Source organism: Medicago sativa, chromosome 6 (genome assembly GCF_051527215.1).
Source record: "Medicago sativa cultivar Bolivia chromosome 6, Bolivia_mono, whole genome shotgun sequence".
NCBI classification, from domain to species: domain Eukaryota; kingdom Viridiplantae; phylum Streptophyta; class Magnoliopsida; order Fabales; family Fabaceae; genus Medicago; species Medicago sativa.
This window is the reverse complement of record NC_140754.1, coordinates 37,149,765-37,173,036: the sequence shown is the minus strand read 5'-3', so window position 1 is coordinate 37,173,036 and position 23,272 is coordinate 37,149,765. Positions and strand designations below refer to the sequence as shown.

At 35.7% G+C, this 23,272-nt stretch overlaps 2 protein-coding genes across 2 annotated transcripts; one reads left to right on the top strand and one right to left on the bottom strand.

Moving 5' to 3' along the window:
• Positions 1-10,668: 10,668 nt before the first annotated feature.
• LOC146914908 (benzyl alcohol O-benzoyltransferase-like) lies at positions 10,669-12,834 on the bottom strand. Its single transcript, XM_085716203.1, has 2 exons — positions 12,355-12,834; positions 10,669-11,687 (listed from the first exon to the last, which is right to left on the bottom strand). The coding sequence occupies exons 1-2, from the start codon at positions 12,790-12,792 to the stop codon at positions 10,758-10,760; spliced, it is 1,368 nt and encodes a 455-aa protein (XP_085572329.1). The 5' UTR covers positions 12,793-12,834; the 3' UTR covers positions 10,669-10,757.
• A 4,646-nt stretch (positions 12,835-17,480) lies between these two features.
• Positions 17,481-20,422, top strand: LOC146914907 (sulfite exporter TauE/SafE family protein 3-like). The gene is made up of 10 exons (XM_085721173.1): positions 17,481-17,537; positions 17,895-18,095; positions 18,152-18,216; positions 18,646-18,673; positions 18,782-18,843; positions 19,044-19,130; positions 19,245-19,298; positions 19,546-19,639; positions 19,746-19,886; positions 20,087-20,422. The coding sequence occupies exons 2-10, from the start codon at positions 17,897-17,899 to the stop codon at positions 20,170-20,172; spliced, it is 816 nt and encodes a 271-aa protein (XP_085577299.1). The 5' UTR covers positions 17,481-17,537; positions 17,895-17,896; the 3' UTR covers positions 20,173-20,422.
• Positions 20,423-23,272: the final 2,850 nt, after the last annotated feature.

Genomic DNA, 23,272 nt, shown 5'->3' with positions numbered 1-23,272 from the left:
CATATTTCTAATATAAATAAAAGAAAAGAACATGGTCTCAAGCTGATTTTGTAAGCAGTATTAATAAAGCATAATTTTTTTTTAAAAAAGTGTAGATTTCACATCAGTGGGAAAAAAAGAACTGATGTGAAAACCCTGATCTTAAATTTTAAAAAGAACGTATCACATCAGTGGGAAAAAAGCCTGATGTGGAAATATTGCTATTACATCAGTCCGTACCTGATGTGAAATGACGTGCACATTCTACATCATATCACTTTACATCAGTTGCCACCTGATGTGAAAAGTAGTTTCCAACTGATGTGAAAACTGATTTCTGTAGTAGTGAAGGTTTATGTTTCAATGATCTGTTTTGCTAATTAATTAATTTAAGAATTCTAAAATGTTGCATTAAAGAATCCTAAAATGTTGCATTAAGTCATGAACAATGTCAATGGCTGAACTGCAGCCGGTAATTGCAAAAATCTATGGAATGGTTTTCTCGCAGATTGACATCTTCCACAAGGTAGTCTAGATGTATCTGAATATGTTACTCAATTGAAATTTTTTTGGGACGAATTGGAAAATGTAATGAGGCTTAGAGTTAGAAGGGGTAATATGGGAAAAAGGAATATGAACCCTTATAAATAAGAGAACGCCAAGGAATTAAGGCATGAAATGTGAGATGTAACGAATTAAGGCATGAAATGTGAGATGTAACTTCTTATCTCTAATTCTATAGTCACTCACTTCTATTCTTCTTATTCATGTTACATTCCTTCGTTACCTATTACTCTCTATAAACAGAGATTCCAATTACCAAGTTGTAATGCTTAATTGAGTAAATCAATGAAATTTCATTTACATTTTTAATCCATTTAAGTAGAATCATTACATTGGTGCTTTCATTGTCACCATGGCATGGGCTGAATCAGTAGGAACTCGTTGGGAATAGATAGAAGCCGAGTATAACGCTGAATGGACGAAATTGGCGTATCTTGACGGTCCGGGATATACCGCATGGGACAGAATTGAAGCCAAATTTAACCTGCGGCGTAAATACTTCTCCGGAAGCTCCTCCCATGGTGTTCAGAACTCAATCGAAAAAGCTCCGATAGAGTCATGTTCATCTCACTTCATATCTGCAATGGCTGAATCGAATCGAGAACATAATTTGCATATGGCCGATTCTGCACGCAAAATCCCAGAGTCGTGTGCGAGAATGTTCAAGTTGTTGGAAGAGGAGACAAAAGCTACCAAATCGACTGGCGATGCGGTTCCGATTTTGGCCAAAATTCTTCTGTGCGTAGAACGAATAGAGGAACAATCTGTCACCGGTGAAGATTATGCTGGTTTGACGATTGCAATAGAGGCGGCGGATAATCTTTTGGTTCCGACGGTTTTTCTTCCTTCGACGGAACAAATGGCTCCAACTGTCATCATCGATGAAGATCAGCTCATCCATCCAACATCACAACTATGAAAGGTACAAGTCACACAAATTTCAGAATCGTCAAACATTCTAATTTCATACATATTTCAGAAACTGGAAGACGATGTCGTAGCTATACCATTTCTGCGTGATGCTACTCATTCCTTCACCACTAATGCATTAACCATACACAACTACCCATATGACCCATGACCATTCGACACAGCAGCAATACCCAAAGCTTGATAATTGTTAATTCAATATTCAAAATATTAATTCATAAAACGAAAGTGGAGTTTTGATATTCGAACAAGTGAATTTAGACAAGGATTGCGAAACATGAGAATAGTCTAGCAAACCTTGAGACATATAAAGTTTTGAGTTTCAAGGATTCCAAAGGCAATCACCCATGAGAATAGGCGTGGTTGTTGGAGGAACACACTCACTGAGACCGAAAGGAGATGTGATAGGCTAAAGAGAAACTTGTCTTTAGAAATTAGGACTAACGTATAGTTATACGTTTAAGGGTTTGTTTGTGAAGGATTCATCATTATGATGAACCAATAATCTCAAGTCTCCTTTTATTATTATTATTATTATTTTCTTTCATTAATAATCAAACCTTTTCAACTGAACTCTCCTCTAATCATTCTCTAAAAGTTAATTGAATTGAACAACTCCCTGTTGGACGATACTCTCTTTTTATTACTACTTCGATAGACCGTGCACTTGCGGTTTATCCCATCAATTACTCCTACACATACCACTTTAAACTTCTAGTAATCAAATTTTGGGGTTTGTGGCCAAACCATAACTTTTGGGTTCACTGAAAAATAGTTATGCTGAATATTCGCAAAATTGCATCAAGACCTACTTGTAGTATTTTTGTCATAACTCAAAATCTAAAACTTATTTCTAAGTCAAACCAAATGCATTAGAAATCTAGGGGCGCACGGTCGTGCCTACAGGGCACACGGTCGTGTGTCTCTTGTCTGACAGTTCAGAATTTCCGATTTTTTCGTTTTCATCGTTTCGCGCATAAAATTCATACCGTTAATCCGTTTTTGATTCCGTTTTCGCCTATGCGTTCCCTGCACTAAGCTCTATCACATTATACAGATTATTCAAAATCACTTATAACCACTTGTTTTCCAAAATCACTTATAACTAGCTTTTCATATAAAAACCCAAGTTTCTTCCCAAAGCTTTTCACAACACAAACTTATGACCAAAAACAGAAGTTCATCTAACCTAACTCAACACAACAACATCAACAATTCACCTCAATTCATCAAGAATCATAATTCACCATTTATTACCCCTTTTCTCCAAAATTCATTAAAACAACAACAACTAAATCACAACTCACAATTAGCAATACCTAAGGTATAACTTACCATCAACAACTTAGCATAACATCAATCAAAGCATCTCCCAATTTCATCAACAATCAACAACAACAACAACTTCATTTTTATCCATTTAAGCAAAAATCATCAAAAACAACTTATCAACAACAACAACCATGAGTTTTGAGCACATAGCACATCAATTTCATGAATTTTATCATACCCTTAAATTCACATGAATTAAGAGTATGAAATTCATCATCAAAAATCACAAAAGCCACAATTAACATAAAAGCACTTAAACCCATAATTGAAAATAGTAGATTATTTAGCTTAAATGTGAAAAAGAAGCCATCCCCCTTACCTCTTGTCTTCAAGAATCCAAACCCTAACTTCACTTTAGCTCCTAGCCTTCAATCCCAAGCTCTCTCCCTCTAGCTCCTTTTTTCTCCTCTTGATTCACTTTCTCTCTTTACCTCTCTCTCAAAATGTTTGTGAAATGAGTGAATGAATGTAATGACCTAATTTTCTCACAAGGGTTGTGTTTATATAGTCACCACATAATTGGGCTTAAGTCTCTAGTTGTATTAATGGGCTCAATACTTTTACCAACTAATTCACCAAAGTTACTACACACTTAAACCGTCGGAATAACGAATGATAACCGTCTCTTAAATAATTACCCCAACTCATTTGTAACTTAGTAAAAATAATTATTCCCACTTAGAACACTACAACTAACCTTCTAAAAAAAATGACTATTTTTCCCTTGCTAACCAAATGACCAAAATACCACGGAGTCTAAAATTACTAAAATACCCTTCTTAAGCCAAAATTCACTAATCCCAAATAAAATACACACAGAAACAATTAATCACACGAAAGCACATATAAACACAATAAAAAAAATATAAAATAAATGTAGCGAAAAACAAGCTGTTACAAGGAGCGCGTCTTTGCTCAAGGATCACCCTACACGTGTCCTGCTCCATCCCTAATCACATGCTGCATAACCCGGAGTAGGTTATGGCCAACACGCGCCTATATTAAGGTGAACTTGCTTCACCCTCAAGGGACACATCACTTTTCACAACATGTCTTACACACTCATTCTCAGTTCCATTACTGACTTTAGCATCGGAGTGCTAACGTACCTACAGACACCTTTCGTTCCACCGCGAAGATTCATCGCCGCCGTGCCGGAAGCTGGTTCCGTCACCCCGAAGCATTCCTTGCCGCCATTGCCACTCAACCTTTCTTACCGGACATATCATTTGGCGCTAGAAGGAGGGTATCATTCCTAACCGCCACGGTCCAACGATCCTCCACCGTAACCAATTTGTGTTACGCGCACCTCCGCCGTAACCGTTTTCAGTTACATGTTCCTCCACCGCAACGATTAACATTTATGGCTCCTCTCTCTGAAGTAATGGTTGGAACTCGCAGGTGAACCGCCACGAACCATTCCTCCGCCTCTCGAGCACCGCGTCCAACGACTCAAATTCTCCAAAGTTGAACGGTTCCGATTCTCAGGCCGACGAATTCTGAGGAAGACGACGCTATCCTAGGTACTGCAACTGATTTCACGCTGCAACCTCCTCCGACACAACGGTTCTCCCTCCGTCTACTCCGAAGAAGGAGGACGCTCCTTCACCATCGTTTCCTCCGCTTTCACCGTCGTTCGTAACGAATGAACTATTGGCGAACCTGGTGAGCCTACCGCAACAACAGAATGACCAGTTCGAACGTGTAGAGAGAATTCGAGGCAAAGCCTCGAAGGAAACCTCCACAGGGAAGACAAGGGGAGTTTCTTTGGTTCTGGAAAATCATCACAAGAGTCGTGATGTGCTCCACAACTACTCGAATTCGGTACACGATGGACACCTCCGCCGTCGTGATGTGATTTCATTCTGAGTGACGTGTTATTTAATTATTTTGAACTCAAATTTTCAACTTCCTTTAGAAACTAGTAACGTACACAATTACTGAATTGAATAATCTTATGGCTCTTCAAAAAATATCCATAGAAATTTTTAACTAATTTCGCATCGTAATAGATTCAGGAAAAAACAATCGGTCTTGACGAAAATAAACTTTAAAATATTTGTAACACACATGTATGTTCCCGCTTTTGTTGTTAAATTTCAACCATATCAATCAAACATTATGTAATATTTCTTTAACTAATCAAATATATTATTCCTTACATGTTGGTAAAATTTAACTTATCAACGGTATTTGTAACGAACCCGTGCCATAGCATGGGTATTTGCCTAGTTTTGTTAAAAGCAATGTATATATTCAAAAGCTTTAAAATTGAAATTGAAATTATCAAATAACTTAGTAATTCCTTGTGTAAATCCTTTTTCAGAAGGATAAAAAATGTGTAATTTCCTGTGTACATAGCTTAGTTGGTAGAGACAATACATTGTATATATAGAGGTCGGTGTTCGAACTCGAAAAACTTATGTATTCATTTTAAGGTGAAACTCTACCCACTAAATTACTTGACAAGACATTGTATTGTATTTATGGAAAGTTCATTCGAAAAGGTTCTTAAGAATGAAAAATGAAAGAAAATGTTAATTTGGTCCTTATGAATATTAATTTGGTCCTTAAGAAAGTCAGAGATATAATTTTTTTTAAAGAATTGAAATAGTGCTTTTTTAATTGTATGAAAACTAATTCCAACGAACGAAAACTAATTTGGTCCTTATGTGGCATTTGTACAGTCAAAGGCAGAGGATACATGTTTGCAAGGGACTGGTGATGCACATATTCAGGAAGTGAGAGGATGGAATTTAGAGAGAGAAGTAGCACACTTATCACCCGTAAATTGTTCCCTTGAAAATTTGTGATTCTGCTTAAGTTTTGTAAATTGTCTTGTCCATTGATTTAATATTTAAGGCTTCTATTGCTTTTCTACTACTCCCTCCGTCTCTAAATAATAGTCGTTTAAGGTTTATGCACGATTATTAAGGAAATGATTAATTGTGTTGATTTTGATGGTATAATTAGTATCATTTACTAAAACACCCTTATTAATTGTAGTTAGTGGAGTAGTTAAGTTGGATCAAATTCAATAAATAAGGGTATAATAATGGAAAAAAATAATAAATGCTGCATTGGTATTCTAAAGTGACAATTATTTTGAGAAAAAGAAAAATATGTAAAGAGACACTTATTATGAGACGGAGGAGTAATATTCGTACATAGTTATCACCCTTATACATTTATCGTCGTCACTTGTTGTGACAGAATAATGCCATTTGTAGGGTTCACTTTCAGGTTTTCATTTAATTTTAAAACAACCAATATCAGTATCGGCAACATACAGTGGATAAGCTGTTTTTTTTGCGAAAGCACCCCGCGTAAAAATGCAGCTTGACCACTATATATATGTTGCCAATATTGATGGAAGCATAGTAAAAGCCTATTCAAGGATAATTTATAACTTATCTATTTGGATCTACATTGGTGACAAGTTGCAGGTAACTTTTGATTTTGCGGTTTGTTTCATTTAGGTTGAAGCATACTAAGAGCTTAATTTGATAAAGTACTGTTTTGGTTATTATCATGTCTTTTGTATGTGTTCTTTAGTTAATTAATATATCTTAAATGTATCATTGTGAATGAATATTATTACATAGGTTGAAGCATACTAAGAGTTTAATTTGATAAAGTATTGTTTTGGTTATTATCGTGTCTTTTGTATGTGTTCTTTAGTGAATTAATATATCTTAATTGTATCATTGTGACTGAATGTTATTAAATAGGTTGAAGCATTTGGAAAGGGCTTGAAGATCACTAGCTATCGATGTAAATTATCCGCGCATGCTTCTACTGATGCAACGGCCACTGCTGCACCTCCCAATCTTCACCATGTTGCAATGAAAAGGATTTAAACCTCGTTAGCAAAGATTCGTCGCTTTAAAATTGAATTTGAAGTTTTCCTTCAACATGTAAATTTTAGAGTAAACCCTCATTTGGGTCCTTGAAAGTGTTGCTCGCTATCAGGCACATCCCTAGATCAATGAAACGAACCAAAAACTCCCCCGATGATTGTTTCGTTAGTCAGATAAATCCAAAACGTTAACTTGGTGTTAACTCCGTTATACTCACAGACGAGGGACCAAAATGACAACAATCATGTTTCTGCCTTCATCTTCTTCAATCTTCTTCAATGCCCCCAATTCCTTCATCTTCCCCAACACTACTCATGAACTCATGCTCACTAACACCTATGTCCAGAAATGATCATATTCAAAATCAAAATTCAAAATTGATTCCCTCATGCTCAAACTTTACAAAATCCCACTTCTAACAATATCACTTAGGTGCAGCTGTCTGGATTGGGGGAGGTACACAAACTGTCCAACTGTGTGGCAGTGTTTAGCCTCAAGTTGGTTGTGTTTGTTTACTGATTTTTGTTGCCCGCTTTTCATAAGGTGCAGCTGCAGTTTTTTTGGTTGTTATCCTGCTTATTTTGCGCAGGTTTAGGGAGAGAACAACGACAAATTCTCCATACTGAAATGATGGAAAAGAGAGAGCAACAACAACAAATTTCTAAATAAATTTTCATCAACAGTGGCAACAACACATATTCAAACTTCATCAACACCAGCAATCTCAACAACAAATTTCGAATTAATTTTTCATCTTTTTTAAATAACCCCAATTTTTTTCCCTGTCTATTAGAATTTGGACCGAAATGAATGCTTTAAAAATTTATAAGTGATTAGAATTTGTGGGTGAGAATCTACAACAGATTTGGGATTGATACAGATTATTGGTGGATGGAGCTTTCTGGAATCAATTTAGGTATTTGAGGTTTTTGGTTTCAGGCTCTGTGATTTTGTGGCTGCAAAACTGATACGATTGCGGGATTTTTTTGGCCTAACAGGTTGCGTATTGTTGCTGGTTCTATTTTGGTTTCTAGGCATTCTAGGTGTTTTTTTTTCTTCTATTTTTGTGCTGTATTTCCTCCTGCTGTTTCGATTTGTATACAGGTGGAGGTGTGAGCATCACTTCTTTGTAACCTTTCTGCCCTTTTCCACTACTTCGAAAATGGGAGAGGAGAAATTGGGGACAAAAATGGGGTCTAGGGTTTAAAATTAAGATTGGAGATTGTGTGTTTGATGAAGGAGAGAAGAAGAAAAGTGAGAACAAAGGAGGGATTATTTTTGTCTTTTGGAATGTTTTGAGATGGAGGGTATGAAGGAAGATGAATATATGAACTTGTTAATTTTTTCCAGAAAATTGAGGGATATTACATTCATTCACATCCCTCTCCAATTGACACATCATCACACTTAACGTTCAATTAACGTTTTGGACGTGGACGACTAACAAAACAAACATTGGGGGAGTTTTTGGTTAGTTTAATTGATCCAGGGACGTGGCTGATAGCGAGGTGAACTTTCAAGGACCCAAATGAGGGTTTACTCTAAATTTTAATATTACTCCAAAAGCATTTAAATCCAGATTTTACAGTACATATGTAAGACAATATAGGCTTTTATATGTATTTAGTCCCTGTAAATAGCGCTCATTTAAAATTTGGTCCCTGAATTCGTTATTCCTGTATTTTTACCCTCTACAAATTTAATCACCTAGAAATTGGTCCCTCAACTCAGTTAATCACTGCCACATCACTGATTAGCTTACATGGCAGTTCTGATTGATTCATAAGCACGCAAAATGACCAAAATGCCCTTGAATGCTTCATGTTCAAAACCCATAAAACTCTTTCTTCTTCTTGGCATTTCATGAAACACATCTTCTGCAAAAATTCATGCAAAACTGTAACCACTACTCCCACCACCCAATCATCACCTCAATCCACACGTATGAAGTCGATCGAGAGTGCAGCACGACAATCTCTCTTTTTCACTCGATCGAGACCTTCATGCTTCTGTTTGTTCTTCTTCCTCTTTCTTTTCTCCATTCCGTGGATCAACACCCATTTGATTTTGATTTTTGTTTTCATGTCCACCCCCATTTGATTTTTCAGAAAAAGGAGAAAGAATAAGGGTAGATTGAAAAACGCAACCCATTTTGGCTTCCTTACCAGCGGTTCTATTTTCTTTTTGTTCAATATATTTTCTGCAAAAGGGAAAAACACTACCCAAGATCTAGTTTCTTTGGTTATTTTCTAACAAAAAAAAAATCGATTATTTTTTTAGGGAATCACTTGTTCTATATGAATAATCACTTTGTCATATACCCCATCCTTTTTGTCTGCTTCTTACTTGAATTACTGGAACAAAATGAATAACATTAGCAATTTCTGGGTATTTTTTTTTTGTTTTGAAAAGATTCCAAATTAAAAAAAAAACTAATCTAAGAAATTAATTATATACATGACCAGGAGGTAGTGAAATTGAATACCCAGAAATGGATTGAAGAAAATAGTATGTTGGTGCAGTGGTTAGCTCTCGTGGGAAATGATGAAATTTTCATGTTAAATTTGTGAAATGAAATTGGAATTGAAAATAGTATAAGGTGAAGTTATATTTGTGAATGAATCTGGGAGTGAAGAGATGAAGAAGCTTTATGTGAGGTGGAAGAAGTGAAGAAGATGAATTTGAGGGCATATTGGTAATTTCTCAGTTGCCTGAAAGTCACAGGGGTATTTTTGTCCGTTCATATGCATTTTTGATGAATCAGCAAGTGAATTAACCAATTAGCAATGCTACGTCAGCACATTAGTGATGTGAAAGTCATTAACTGGGTTGAGGGACCAAATTTTAAGTGGCAAAAATCCAGGATTAACGAATACACGGACTAAATTTTAAATCACCCATTTTTTTTGAAAGAAAATTTTAAATGACCTATATTTACAGGGATTAAACAAATATAAAAGCCGACAATATATTACCATATTTTGTTGACCAACAAGGAGCACAATGTGAGGAACAAAAGTGATGATTTTAATCAATTCTAACTTTGAAATTTAAAAGTGTGTCTTCAGCGGTTGAGTGAATTGACATTGGTAATGATATGTTTTCAAAAATTTGAGGACATGGAATTATCTCTTCTTGTGTCGTACAAAAGAACACGATGATATAAATTTGGCTAGATCTCAGGTCCTTCTCCATGTTTTCAAAATGAATTGTTATTTCAATACACTTGTTATTTAATTGAAGGGAATGTCAAGAGCATTTAATTTTAGGAAGCTCTAATCTGAGGTAAGCTAGCACTAAACAAAAATCTGTGCAGAAAGCAATAATGTTATAGTTAGTGTATGATGCCACACTTCCCACAGCTAAACTTGGACATCACGAATGCCATTCGAGTGATTTGATAAGGGGTGGCTCTGAATTTTTTATGTATTCTCTAGTATGGTCATAGATATTTGGATTAGGTCTATCTCATTCTTATAAAGTTAACTTGTACTATAATAAATGTCTCCCATATATATATATGGGGGCTGCTAACTTACACCAACCTAAAAACACTAAGGTGCAAGTTAGCAACCTGCACCTACTTATAATTTAATAAAACACCCATTTGTTTTTATTCTAATTAATTTTAAATAGAAGGACAATTTTTAACTAGCTTAAAAAAGATTCTTAAAAAAAAACAAAAAAGACAATGACATGCTTAAGGTACAAAACATGTAATAAAGACAAACTTTTAAGGAAACAATATTTGGAATGATGAAAGTGGGTGTAAATTAGTGAAGGTTGCTAACTTGCACCTTAATAATACTTATAAAATGAGTGTAAATAATCAAGTCGGTGTAGGTTGCTAACTTGCACCTTAATAATTTTAGGTGGGTGTAGTTTGCTAACTTGCATCTTAGTGTTTTTAGGTGGGTGTAAGTTAGAAACCCCCTATATATATATATATATATATATATATATATATATATATATATTCAGTAATCATGGTAATTACTAGAAATTTGATAAAACAAAAAAGTGTTCACTACAGGATCTCCCGTAAAACTTTTTGCATATGTGAAGGGAAGAAAAGGAAATTTTTTTCAAGAATTACAAGGAAGAATTAATAATACCAGATTTTGGATTATTAATGCTTCTCTTAAGCACATCCAACTCTTTAACCAACCTCTCCATGACTTTTGTTGGCAAAAATACAGGTATAACCACACCTTCCTCTCCTTTAACATTTTTAAAAGCTATATGAAAGCAAGCATGACCGGGATTAGCACCATCTCCTCCTTTAGCTGGTCCTCCATACACAGCTTTCCCCCAACCAAACTCAACATCTCCAAATCCAGCACGTGTAACATCAGACACTAAATACAATCCCGACTTATTAAAATACGGTCGACCCTTCATAACCATTAAATCTGCCGTTGATTGCATATACTCTTTAGTAACATTAGCTTTTACATTCTTAACTAAATCTAATGCATATGCCAACGGACTTTCAATTAGTTTTCCTGCAGTTGTGACTGCGACAGAGTACGCGAAAGCATTACCGTAGTAACCATCTGGTAGAAATAGGTTAACAAATTTGCTACGTGCATTCACAACGCAGATTAAGCGAATTTCTTCGTCAATATCTAGTTGTAATGCTATTGTACGACAACGCCAAAAATATGCAGTGATGATTTCAAACATAGAGTGTTGTTGTAGTTGGTGAGATGGAAGGAGAGTGCGAATTTCCGCCACCTCGGTGGGGCCAAAGAAGAAAGTGTGGTGGACCATGTCGTCTAAGGAAAAAGTGGTTCCTTTGTTGTCTGGTTCTGGGTCGTATTCGTGATGAGTGCACGTCACTCTTGGTGGGTTCCTTGCACTTAAAAGCTCTCTACACCACACAGGTAAGATTGACGGTTCACTCATCCCTCGAGATATTTCTCCTAAGGCACTCATGAACTGAACTATACCTGATCCATCGCTGATTGTATGATTCATCCGAAGAGCAAAAATGAAACCACCACACTTGAGTCGTGTTACCTGCATATGGTTACAATCATACCTTTACTGTTGTGTATAAATTTAAATATAAATATTTTCGTAAGAGATGGTATAAATACAATTGTTGTTTTGAATTCTCATAAGATTTCTCTAAACAAGACAATCATATTCGAGGAACGCCAAACACTAAATAATAAATATATATATGTATCCCTCTTGAATATAGTTACGTTAGAGCTTTAGTTTAGCATATTTTGATAGTCTAGTCTCTAACAGAAAATATAAACATGACGAACTAAATAAATTGGGTTACATCCTCTTGGATTTAGCATGTGCAAGTATTCTTAAAAAGTGATATATGACAACTTCGTAAAAGTCATGATCATTATATTGAAAATCATATTTTTGAAACAATTTGAAACTGTATATTTTCCGGGTACCTCTAATATGGACTGTTCATGCAACTCGCTACCATAATTTATTTTTACAATAATAAATCTACATATCGTATTTTCCAACATTCATTTAACACATCATTTTATCTTTATCTTTCTTTTTATCGCATCATCAACCTTTCATATTCATCACATTCCATACTCTTACTTCTTTCTCTCTCAAGGTGTATGCGCCTAATAGTACGCAACCAAACATTTTTCTATTTATATTATGAGAAATGTTATTTGGACATGAAGTAGCACATATATACCTGAATAAGGACCAATGGAGTGTGAAGCACATCTGTAGAACCGGGAACATCATAAAGAAGCTCTTGCAAGCAAGGAAATGGAGGATGAAGAGCATCGCCAAATTCTTTCAGACTAACATCAGCATCAGCTTCAATAAACAAAACACCTTCTCCGGTACAATCGACCATAAGTTTCCTACCAGGACCTTCCCTCAATCTACCAGCAAGTGGATAATAAAACACAAGTGTTTTTGCAAGTGCATTTCTAAGAATGTCAACAGGGTCTTTCCCTACCATAATTGGACTATAGTTGTAAAATTGTATCACAGGAGTTTGAAAACGTATCGACTCTTGGTCATCTATGTCTGAGAGTAATTTTATTTCATGAGGTGTGGGTTTTGATGGAGTCACCATTTCTGGGTTACGCCTCTTAACTGTGAATAACAGAGATTGGGCCATGATATTGTTTGATATTACAAGGGGACTTAATTTGATAATGGTTTTTAATCGATGCTTGAATGTTATGGTATTTGCAAATACTGAATGTGCCTATGCTGTATATATAGTGCACCATACGTAAGTAAAGCACATGGATGGCCCATTCATTGTGCTGCTCATGCAATAATTTATACGAGTTATTTTTATATATATTTTTTAATTTCTCATTGGTGCCAATATAGGAGGTAATCCCATTTAAGTTCGTGAATCCACGAAAAATATTATCACTAATTTACCGCAGGAGTTCTGATTATATCGGAAGGGATAAGCTATTTATCGCGACTTGCGTGCTTGCGAAGTAATCACGACTGAATATGAAGGCTTCTAGTCAACTCTATTTATCTGCCAACCACTCATGTATTGTGTTAGAGGGGGATCTGACTGTTAAAATGCATTCGCTAAGCATTCGTGAAATAGAGGTTTGCTCGCAAACCTCTTATCGGAAAATTCATCCGCGAGCAAAATATGTCTTCTAATTGAATTAATTGGGAAACAAGTTAGTAGCACATGACAAGAGCGTGTGTTTGAATAGTAAAAGAATAGCGTACTAGAAAATAGGCATGTGCTTCAAACTTGGTGATCAAGTTTGGATGAATCATGGATGGTTGTGATTAAAATCATATGCTTCTACTTTGATCAAATTGCCAGGACGAAATCATTAACTATTAAAATGAAATATTGTGACAAAATTCTCCTTCCTTCTCTTTCTCTCCAAGTCCGAAATACATCTCTCTTTTAAATTTATTTTATTGGTGACAACTCTCTTTTAATTATTTCTTTTCTTTGCAGCCTTTTGAGAGAAAGTGTGAGGTAGGCCAAGAGAACAGTTGAACAGAAAATATCAATTTCTAGTTAGATCTATGAGTTGACAACCTTGTCGTAGAGTTTCCATGGTGCTATTGTAAGTTCAGATTGTAACCTAAGAGGGGGATAAATTAAGTTTTCAGACTTTTTAGGATTATTTTTGAAATTTAGGGTTTTTTCTTTTAACAAATCAAAATGAGATATATTATAGACAACGGTGACTCACCCCCGCACAAGGCGTGGGAGGGAGAGACACTAGCAAAATTTACAAAGTCAAGGTGCTAAAACAAAGCACCATCCAAACAAACAAGCTAAATTACACAATAATGCCCATACAAGGGAGCAGATGTTTCCACCAATCATGATAACTGTAACTGAAAGAAACATGCTTTAATTTTAACCATAAAAATGAATTTAGCTTGACCTTTTCAATAAGCATAAAAGGGGTAGCAGCCGTATGTTGGAAGACACGGTTGTTCCTCTCCTTCCAGATAACCCAAGCAGCAACAAACCAAATGATTGTTAGGAATAAATGAGAGAACCTTGGAATACCTGGCATTTTTTTGAAATGTTGAAAATGTTATCGAAGGTCACGTGGAGAAACCACATAATTACCTAGTCAATGTCGCACATCGAACCAAAGACCGCTGGAAAAGTCACAATGGAGAAATAGATGCAATGCCATTTCAGACGCCCCACACCCTGTTGCACACGTCGATGCATCAAAATGAATAACTCCCCGCCGTAACAAGTTGCCTCCAGTCGAAAGTCTGTTGCGAAGGAGTCTCCACACCATCAGAGATACCTTTGAAGGAATATGATTGAGCCAGACATCATCCACAAGATTCCTATCCATATTCACGCCTGAGAGGGTTAAATAGCGATAGGATTCCCGCACTGATGAGTAGCCACGAGCAAGATCCAATAACCACCTCCAATGTTAAGTAATAGAGCAGAACACTCCCTCACACTCTCTTTATCCCAAGCTAACAAACGACGTCTCCACATCCACGCCGCTCCCTCTTCCTCCCACCCTAGCCTCAACATCTACTCCATCGTCCTCTCCTTACTCAGCTAAATCAAAAAGTCTAGGGAATTTTTATCTTAAAGGAATTTCCCCAATCCAATTGTCATACCAAAAAAGAGTACCTCGCCCATCACCAATCACGCTACAGACATTTTCATCAAATCAATGCCCAACTCCCTCACCAGTCCCCTCTCGGACCCTGTTAATCATCCGCCATCAAAGCGAACTTTGGTTTCAACCCTCCTGCAGCCATCCCCCAACCTCGCCATAACGAGCTGTAAAACTCTATACCACAGCCCCTCCTTATCTATCAGCAACCTCCAACATCATTTACCCAACAAAGAAATATTAAAAGCACCCACCCGCCTGACCCCCAAACCACCAAACTCCTTAGATAAACAAATTAAGTCCCATTTAATCCAAGCTATTTTCCTATTTTTCTCACCACCCCCAAAAAAATCTTTTAAAAAGAGATTCAATAGAAGAAATTATACTTGAAAAATCTTTTGAAATTTAGGGTTCTTATTATTTTTTTGAAAAATTGTGTTGAATGTAGGAACGAATGCGGAAAAATAAAGAGCATAGGGACCAACAAAGAAGCATAACTTCAATTTTAACATAAGTAAAACTTTAAAACATGAGAGGCATATACATGAAAGAAGATACGAAAAAAGACTTTAACAATAAACTTTATTCAGTTATAATATTCGCTGGTCACCCAATAAAAGTGGAATCATTGAGGGTTGATTAAGGCACTAACTCATGATAAACATAAAAAAGACTTTAACAATAAATTGAGCTATGTTTGTTATAACTGACATAAAAACAATAATAATACCCAAGTTACATAAAAATATATTTATTTTGCTTTCTTCTCCAAAGCTACTCTTAGTCCAAATGTATGAGATATAGTTTGACCAAAGAAAACCAAAGAGATTCATTAGAAAAATAAGCGTGTGTCCTCGTGAGCATAGCTCAGTTGGTTTGGACAATGCATAATATATGCAAGGTCCGGGATTCGAATCCCGACCACCACCAAAAAAAAAGAAAAATAAGCATGTTATTTCACAACCTAGAGAATTGTTATATACCGTAACAAAAATCAAATTCATTCCTTTTAGTACTATTCAAAATCTATTTTATGTGTCCTCATGAGCTTAGCACAGTTGGTATGGACAATGCATAATATATGCAAAAGTCTGGGGTTCAAACCCTGACCACCACAAAAAAAAAAAAAAACTATTTTATGTGGATCAGGATCAAGCCTACGATCATAGTTAGGATCTGCAAAAAATAATCAAGCCTACGGCCATAGTTCTAGCCGTCACCCCTTTCTTATTTTTCCTTCTTGTCAGAGGGGTGATTTATGGTCAATTTTGACGCAAAAATCACCCCTCCGAGTTGTTTTTCCTTCTAGCCGTCACCCCTTTCTTATTTTTCCTTCTTGTCAGAGGGGTGATTTATGGTCAATTTTGACGCAAAAATCACCCCTCCGAGTTGTTTTTCCTTCTATCCTAATTGAATAAGTGATTTCACATATTTTTTGTTTTCTTTCGTTTGTTTTTGTGATTTCGTCGTCTCTGAATGACTCTGTTTGTTTTGATTTCCCGTCTTTGTGCGGTGTGTTTTTTATTTCCTGTCTTAGTGCGGCGTTTATTTGATTCAGGTTGAAAGATTAACTTTGCACAAGTGCAAATCCGATCAATGATAATGACTTTGGCGTCATCAACGTTGCAGATCCGGAGACATGAGTATTCCGGAGACTTCAATATAGTCATATTAGTCATATTTGTAGGCATATATACTTTGCCATTTTATGCTATTAACATGGATGTTGTGAGTTTGTTCACAGATTCATCCTTTTTGTTTTTAGCGAATTTGGATTTGTATTGTATCGATGCACTTTATCAATTTGAATGAATGAATATCGTTTACTTTTGTTAAAAAAAAAAAAAAGAAAAGCCTATGGTCATAGTTAGGATCTGCAAAAAAAAATAAATTAATATCTTTATATAATAATAACAGAAAACTCCTTAAGTTTTTGGCAATACAAACATGAACACTATCATGCAATTTATTAGAGTGATTCTAGAAAGCCAAGCACTACTACAAAATATATATTTTACATCATGGGGGTTTTAGTTTTCACATCAGTCGCAAAATAACTGAAGGGAAACATATAGACTGTGGGTTTTTACATCAGTTGACATATGCACATGAGGGGAATTCTTAATAGCATGTACCATTTACATCAGTGGATAATTGGAATGAAGGGAAAAAAATGCGGTGGCATTTTCGTAATATGAGTAAAAACTTTTACCTTATCCCTCTTTCTCTATCGTGAAACACATACACTTTACCTTCCTCACTTTTTCACTCAATCGAACAGTCAAAAGCCTTATCCCAACCCACCACCGTCTCTCCCATCCACACCGTCGAAGCTCAATCACAACCACAGTTCCCAATCACACCAAACGCAGCGCATCCTTCTTCTTTCTTCTTCTTCTTCTTCAATTTTATCTAACTATTCATTCCTCGTGTTCATTCAACACAGTAGCCTAAACCTATTTCACGAATTCATTCATACAACACAGTGATTCGACCAAAACCACAGACATTAACACAAATTCGAAATCCAGCATCACAATACCTCTTCAAATCGGTTCGCACCGAAGCATCAACAACACACCACATCTTCAATCACAAGATCCAAGCCGGCGTGAAACCGAACTGAAGAAGGAGATGAGTCAAGAGGTAAAGAACCAAACTGAGTGTGAAGCAAATCGGACCGGAACTGAAGTACTAATTAAACTGAACCAAAGGAGCAGTTTCGAAGTTTTCCATGTAGCGATATCTTCTCCGATTTAAACCAGAGGTAACGTGCTTTCCTCTTTGCTTCTGTTCTACCTTGGTTTCCTTTTCTCTAACTCGGATCTGTAAGTCTCAGATTTGATTATTTTTGGTCAATATTATTAAAATGGTAAGGGTCACTCTTTGAATATTTTTGAAGGTTTATATTAGATAAATTTCGAGATAATAACTGTTTGCTAATGATAAAAAATAATAATTAATTGAACAATTTTCTTAGATAATTCCTAAATCCTAACGATGAAAAAAACTTAATTAAACAATTTTCTTAAATTATCCCTGAACAATTATCAAAGAGAAAATTATGCAGCTTCTTGGATTAGCATTATATTTATTAATTTAAGGGGTGTTCTGTTTGTTTCAGGTATGGTCATGGGTGCAGCTCTGTCAACTGTCTACTACAACCTCAGGCTGAGACATCCTACCTTGGATATGCCAATCATTGACTATGATTTGGCACTTCTCATTCAACCTATGTTAATGCTTGGAATCAGCATTGGAGTGGTCTTCAACGTTGTATTTCCTGATTGGCTTGTCACTATATTGCTTATTGTTCTTTTCTTAGGTAACCAGGAATTAGACATTTTTGTTGCTCCTCGGAATATTTTTACTCTTATGCAGGCACATCAACAAAGGCATTCTTTAAAGGGCTTGAGACATGGAATAAGGAAACCATAATGAAAAAGGTCCCATTTAATATATCATGTAGTACTATAATATTTTCACTGTATTTTCACTATCTTTGGTGTGCTGGCTGGTATAGTCGGTGGATTGCTGGGACTAGGGGGCAGATTTGTTATGGGTCCGCTTTTTCTAGAGCTAGGGGTCCCTTCTCAATCGATAGTTTCAAACTGCAGTATATAAATCGCCCTTCTCTTATCCTGATCATCAAACAGTTGGTTAGTATGATTCCTAATTGGATCGGATATCTTCTTTGCAGGTGTCAAGCGCCACGACCACTTTTGCAATGACATTCTCCTCGTCTATGTCTGTTGTAGAATACTATTTGCTGAAACGATTTCCGGTTCCTTATCGTTTGTGCCGCGATAGCTTCTAACTTTCTACTTTTTATAATTTTATTTCTAACTGCTTGAACCTATTTTAACTCATTCCAGGAGGCTTCCAGGAGACAAGAATCAAATGGTGAGTTTAGAAAATATTCATTACTAACATTTACCAAAAACAAAATAAAGTTGACCTGGACCATTATTTTTCCTGATGTCAGAGTGTGTTCGATTTCTTTTTGGTTAGGTTCAGGAGAATATAAAGCTCTTACAACTGGACCAAATGTTGCCATTGAAAAGGGAAACGACGTACAAGAGAGTATTATATTGGGGGAGGGTGATATTTCCATATTTAATAATAATTTGGTAATATCCATTTGATCAAAGTGACACTAATGATCTTTTTTCAATGGTCCCTGGAGGAATTTGAACTCCGTCATTAGATTAGAAGGACAAACTCTTACCAATAAATTGACACCTTATTGATATAATAATTCGTTCAATTGCAGGTGTTTATAATTGAAAATGTATATTGGAAGGAGTTTGGGCTTCTACGATTTGTGTGGATTTCATTCCTTGCACTACAGATTGCCAAGGTTTGTTCTGTCATCACAGTTATTAATACATAATACCAGTTTATAACTTTCAATTAATCTAAGTCTCTTTTATTTTTTTTTTTGACAAAATTAATCTAAGTCTCTCGTTAACAGCAAAACTACACAACTACATGTTCTGTAGCATATTGGGTACTGAACTTGTTACAAGTAAATTTACCTCTTGTGGTTTTTCTTTTCTTGATTGAACATGATATCTCATTGTCACTCAATTTTTATGAATTTATATTTGAATGTATGTTACAAGTTACAAAAATATCGAAAAAAGTTTGAATCATGTTTTACATGTTACATATGCAGATCCCAATCTGCAGTATGTAAATCGTGCTTCTCTTATCCTGATCATCAAACAGTTGGTTAGCATGATTCCTAATTGAATCGGATGTCTTCTGTGTAGGTGTCAAGCGCCACAGCCACTTTCGCAATGACATTCTCCTCGTCTATGTCTGTTGTGGAATACTACTTGCTGAAACGATTTCCGCTTCCTTATGGTTCGTTCCGCGATAGCTTCTAACTTACTTTCTACTTTATATTATATTCAGTTTTGGACAATTGCATTGCTTCTGACCAATGAACTTTTTGAAATTTGACACACAGCTCTTTACATGAGCCTGGTGGCTACTATTGCAGCCTTGGTTGGACAACATATTGTGAGAAGGCTGATCATCCTATTTGGAAGAGCATCTCTCATCATCTTTATTCTAGCTGGCACAATATTTATCAGTGCAATCTCACTAGGTAAGCTTACCCATTTTTTGGATTTGGGTTGTGTGCAATCACAAACTCGTAATTGTATGCAGTTAGTCACATTTAGACGGCAGATTAAAATCTAAATGTAGAGATCTTGAAACTGGCAGTTTAGATTAAAAAAATGGAAATCTATACACAAACATTGTATCAATATATGGTGCACTCATTTTTTTCACTCATCTTGTTAGGTGGAGTTGGCATTTCAAATACGGTGCACAAGATTGCCGATCATGAATATATGGGATTTGAGAATATCTGCAAGTACGGATCATAGCACATTTACATTATTATTATTATTATTATTATTATTATTATTATTATTATTATTATTATTATTATTATTATTATTATTATTATTATTATTATTATTATTATTATTATTATTATTCAAAAGTTGCGTACCAAGGCCAAGAGCTAAGTTGGCCGTGATAGATTGATTATTTGTTATCCTGTTAGAAGGTGTAAATTTTTATTATTGCCAAGTGATGGAGTGATTCCGTAGGAAACTCAGAAACTTATATTCATTCACAATATTATTGCCATCTAAATCACATTTTACCCGCTTGCATGAATGGCATTTTCGCTCAGGGCTTGATCGATACATATGGATAATTGGAATGATATATGCTTATTGTAGTGATAATTATATGTCTTTGAAATGAATACTTGTGAGGGTTATAAATTAGATTTTGTATCTGTTAGCTTTTTAGCTTCCTTTTTGGCATTAAAATATCATTTTTTTTCATATTTCTAATATAAATAAAAGAAAAGAACATGGTCTCAAGCTGATTTTGTAAGCAGTATTAATAAAGCATAATTTTTTTTTTAAAAAGTGTAGATTTCACATCAGTGGCAAAAAAAGAACTGATGTGAAAACCCTGATCTTAAATTTTAAAAAGAACGTATCACATCAGTGGGAAAAAAGCCTGATGTGGAAATATTGCTATTACATCAGTCCGTACCTGATGTGAAATGACGTGCACATTCTACATCATATCACTTTACATCAGTTGCCACCTGATGTGAAAAGTAGTTTCCAACTGATGTGAAAACTGATTTCTGTAGTAGTGAAGGTTTATGTTTCAATGATCTGTTTTGCTAATTAATTAATTTAAGAATTCTAAAATGTTGCATTAAAGAATCCTAAAATGTTGCATTAAGTCATGAACAATGTCAATGGCTGAACTGCAGCCGGTAATTGCAAAAATCTATGGAATGGTTTTCTCGCAGATTGACATCTTCCACAAGGTAGTCTAGATGTATCTGAATATGTTACTCAATTGAAATTTTTTTGGGACGAATTGGAAAATGTAATGAGGCTTAGAGTTAGAAGGGGTAATATGGGAAAAAGGAATATGAACCCTTATAAATAAGAGAACGCCAAGGAATTAAGGCATGAAATGTGAGATGTAACGAATTAAGGCATGAAATGTGAGATGTAACTTCTTATCTCTAATTCTATAGTCACTCACTTCTATTCTTCTTATTCATGTTACATTCCTTCGTTACCTATTACTCTCTATAAACAGAGATTCCAATTACCAAGTTGTAATGCTTAATTGAGTAAATCAATGAAATTTCATTTACATTTTTAATCCATTTAAGTAGAATCATTACATTGGTGCTTTCATTGTCACCATGGCATGGGCTGAATCAGTAGGAACTCGTTGGCAAAAGATAGAAGCCGAGTATAACGCTAAATGGACGAAATTGGCGTATCTTGACGGTCCGGGATATACCGCATGGGACAGAATTGAAGCCAAATTTAACCTGCGGCGTAAATACTTCTCCGGAAGCTCCTCCCATGGTGTTCAGAACTCAATCGAAAAAGCTCCGATAGAGTCATGTTCATCTCACTTCATATCTTCAATGGCTGAATCGAATCGAGAACATAATTTGCATATGGCCGATTCTGCACGCAAAATCCCAGAGTCGTGTGCGAGAATGTTCAAGTTGTCGGAAGAGGAGACAAAAGCTACCAAATCGACTGGCGATGCGGTTCCGATTTTGGCCGAAATTCTTCTGTGCGTAGAATGAATAGAGGAACAATCTGTCACCGATGAAGATTATGCTGGTTTGACGATTGCAATAGAGGCGGCGGATAATCTTTTGGTTCCGGCGGTTTTTCTTCCTTCGACGGAACAAATGGCTCCAACCGTCATCATCGATGAAGATCAGCTCATCCATCCAACATCACAACTATGAAAGGTACAAGTCACACAAATTTCAGAATCGTCAAACATTCTAATTTCATACATATTTCAGAAACTGGAAGACGATGTCGTAGCTATACCATTTCTGCGTGATGCTACTCATTCCTTCACCACTAATGCATTAACCATACACAACTACCCATATGACCCATGACCATTCGACACAGCAGCAATACCCAAAGCTCGATTATAGACTCCGTCGCCACTGCCAAAACCACCAAATCGTAGTTTTCAGAAGATTCCTGTGAAATTTCAAACGAAAGGGAACCTCACCATGGCACCACCACCTCCAGAACCTCCTGACGTCGGGATTAAAGTAGTGAATCAGAGCGCTATGTGTCACAATTTGAGATTTGAGAATGCAAGAGTTAGCGTATGTAACAACCCGATTTTCGCTAGATTTATTTTATTTGTTTTCATATGTGCTTGTATGTGATTAATTGCCTCTGTGGGTGTTTTGGCAATAGAAGGGTATTTTAGTCATTTTAGACTCAGGGTTATTTGAGTCATTTTATAAGAAAGGGTAAATTAGTAATTTCACTGTGAGGATTGTTTTTAGTGTTTTGGTGGCAATAATTATTTTTACCAAGTTACAAAGTAAGACGGAGTAATTAATTAATTAAGAGCCGGTAACTATTTGTTATTTTATCCATAAGTGAGTAGAAACTTTGTGAATTGGTTAGTGTGAACTTTGAGCCCATTAAGACAATTGAGGGTTGAGCTCAATTATGTAGAGCCTATATAAACTCTAGTCTTTAGAGAAATTAGGTTACATAGTGATGCAGGAGGGTTTCCTTAGTAATTTTATAGTATTTTATTTTAGCCAAATCTTAGTAATTTTCTAGAACTTTCTATTATTATTTCATTTTGTTTTATTTCGGCCCACAGGTTTGTTATTTCTTTTTCTATTTAAACAAAACATTATGCAGCCTAAGAGGCACTTTTTTTATTCAATAAAATTATTCGAGATTTTCTCTCAATACTGGTGGATTCCGGAAACCCTTATTTTGATAGGTTTGTCGCTTACAACCTGTCAGTTTATCTTTTGGGTTTAGCGCTTGCTAGCCTACGCTTCCGCACTGCGTCAGTTGGTATCAGAGCAGGTTTCTCCTATTCTTTTTCTAACATGATCAGCCATGGGAGATATAACGATTACGAGGG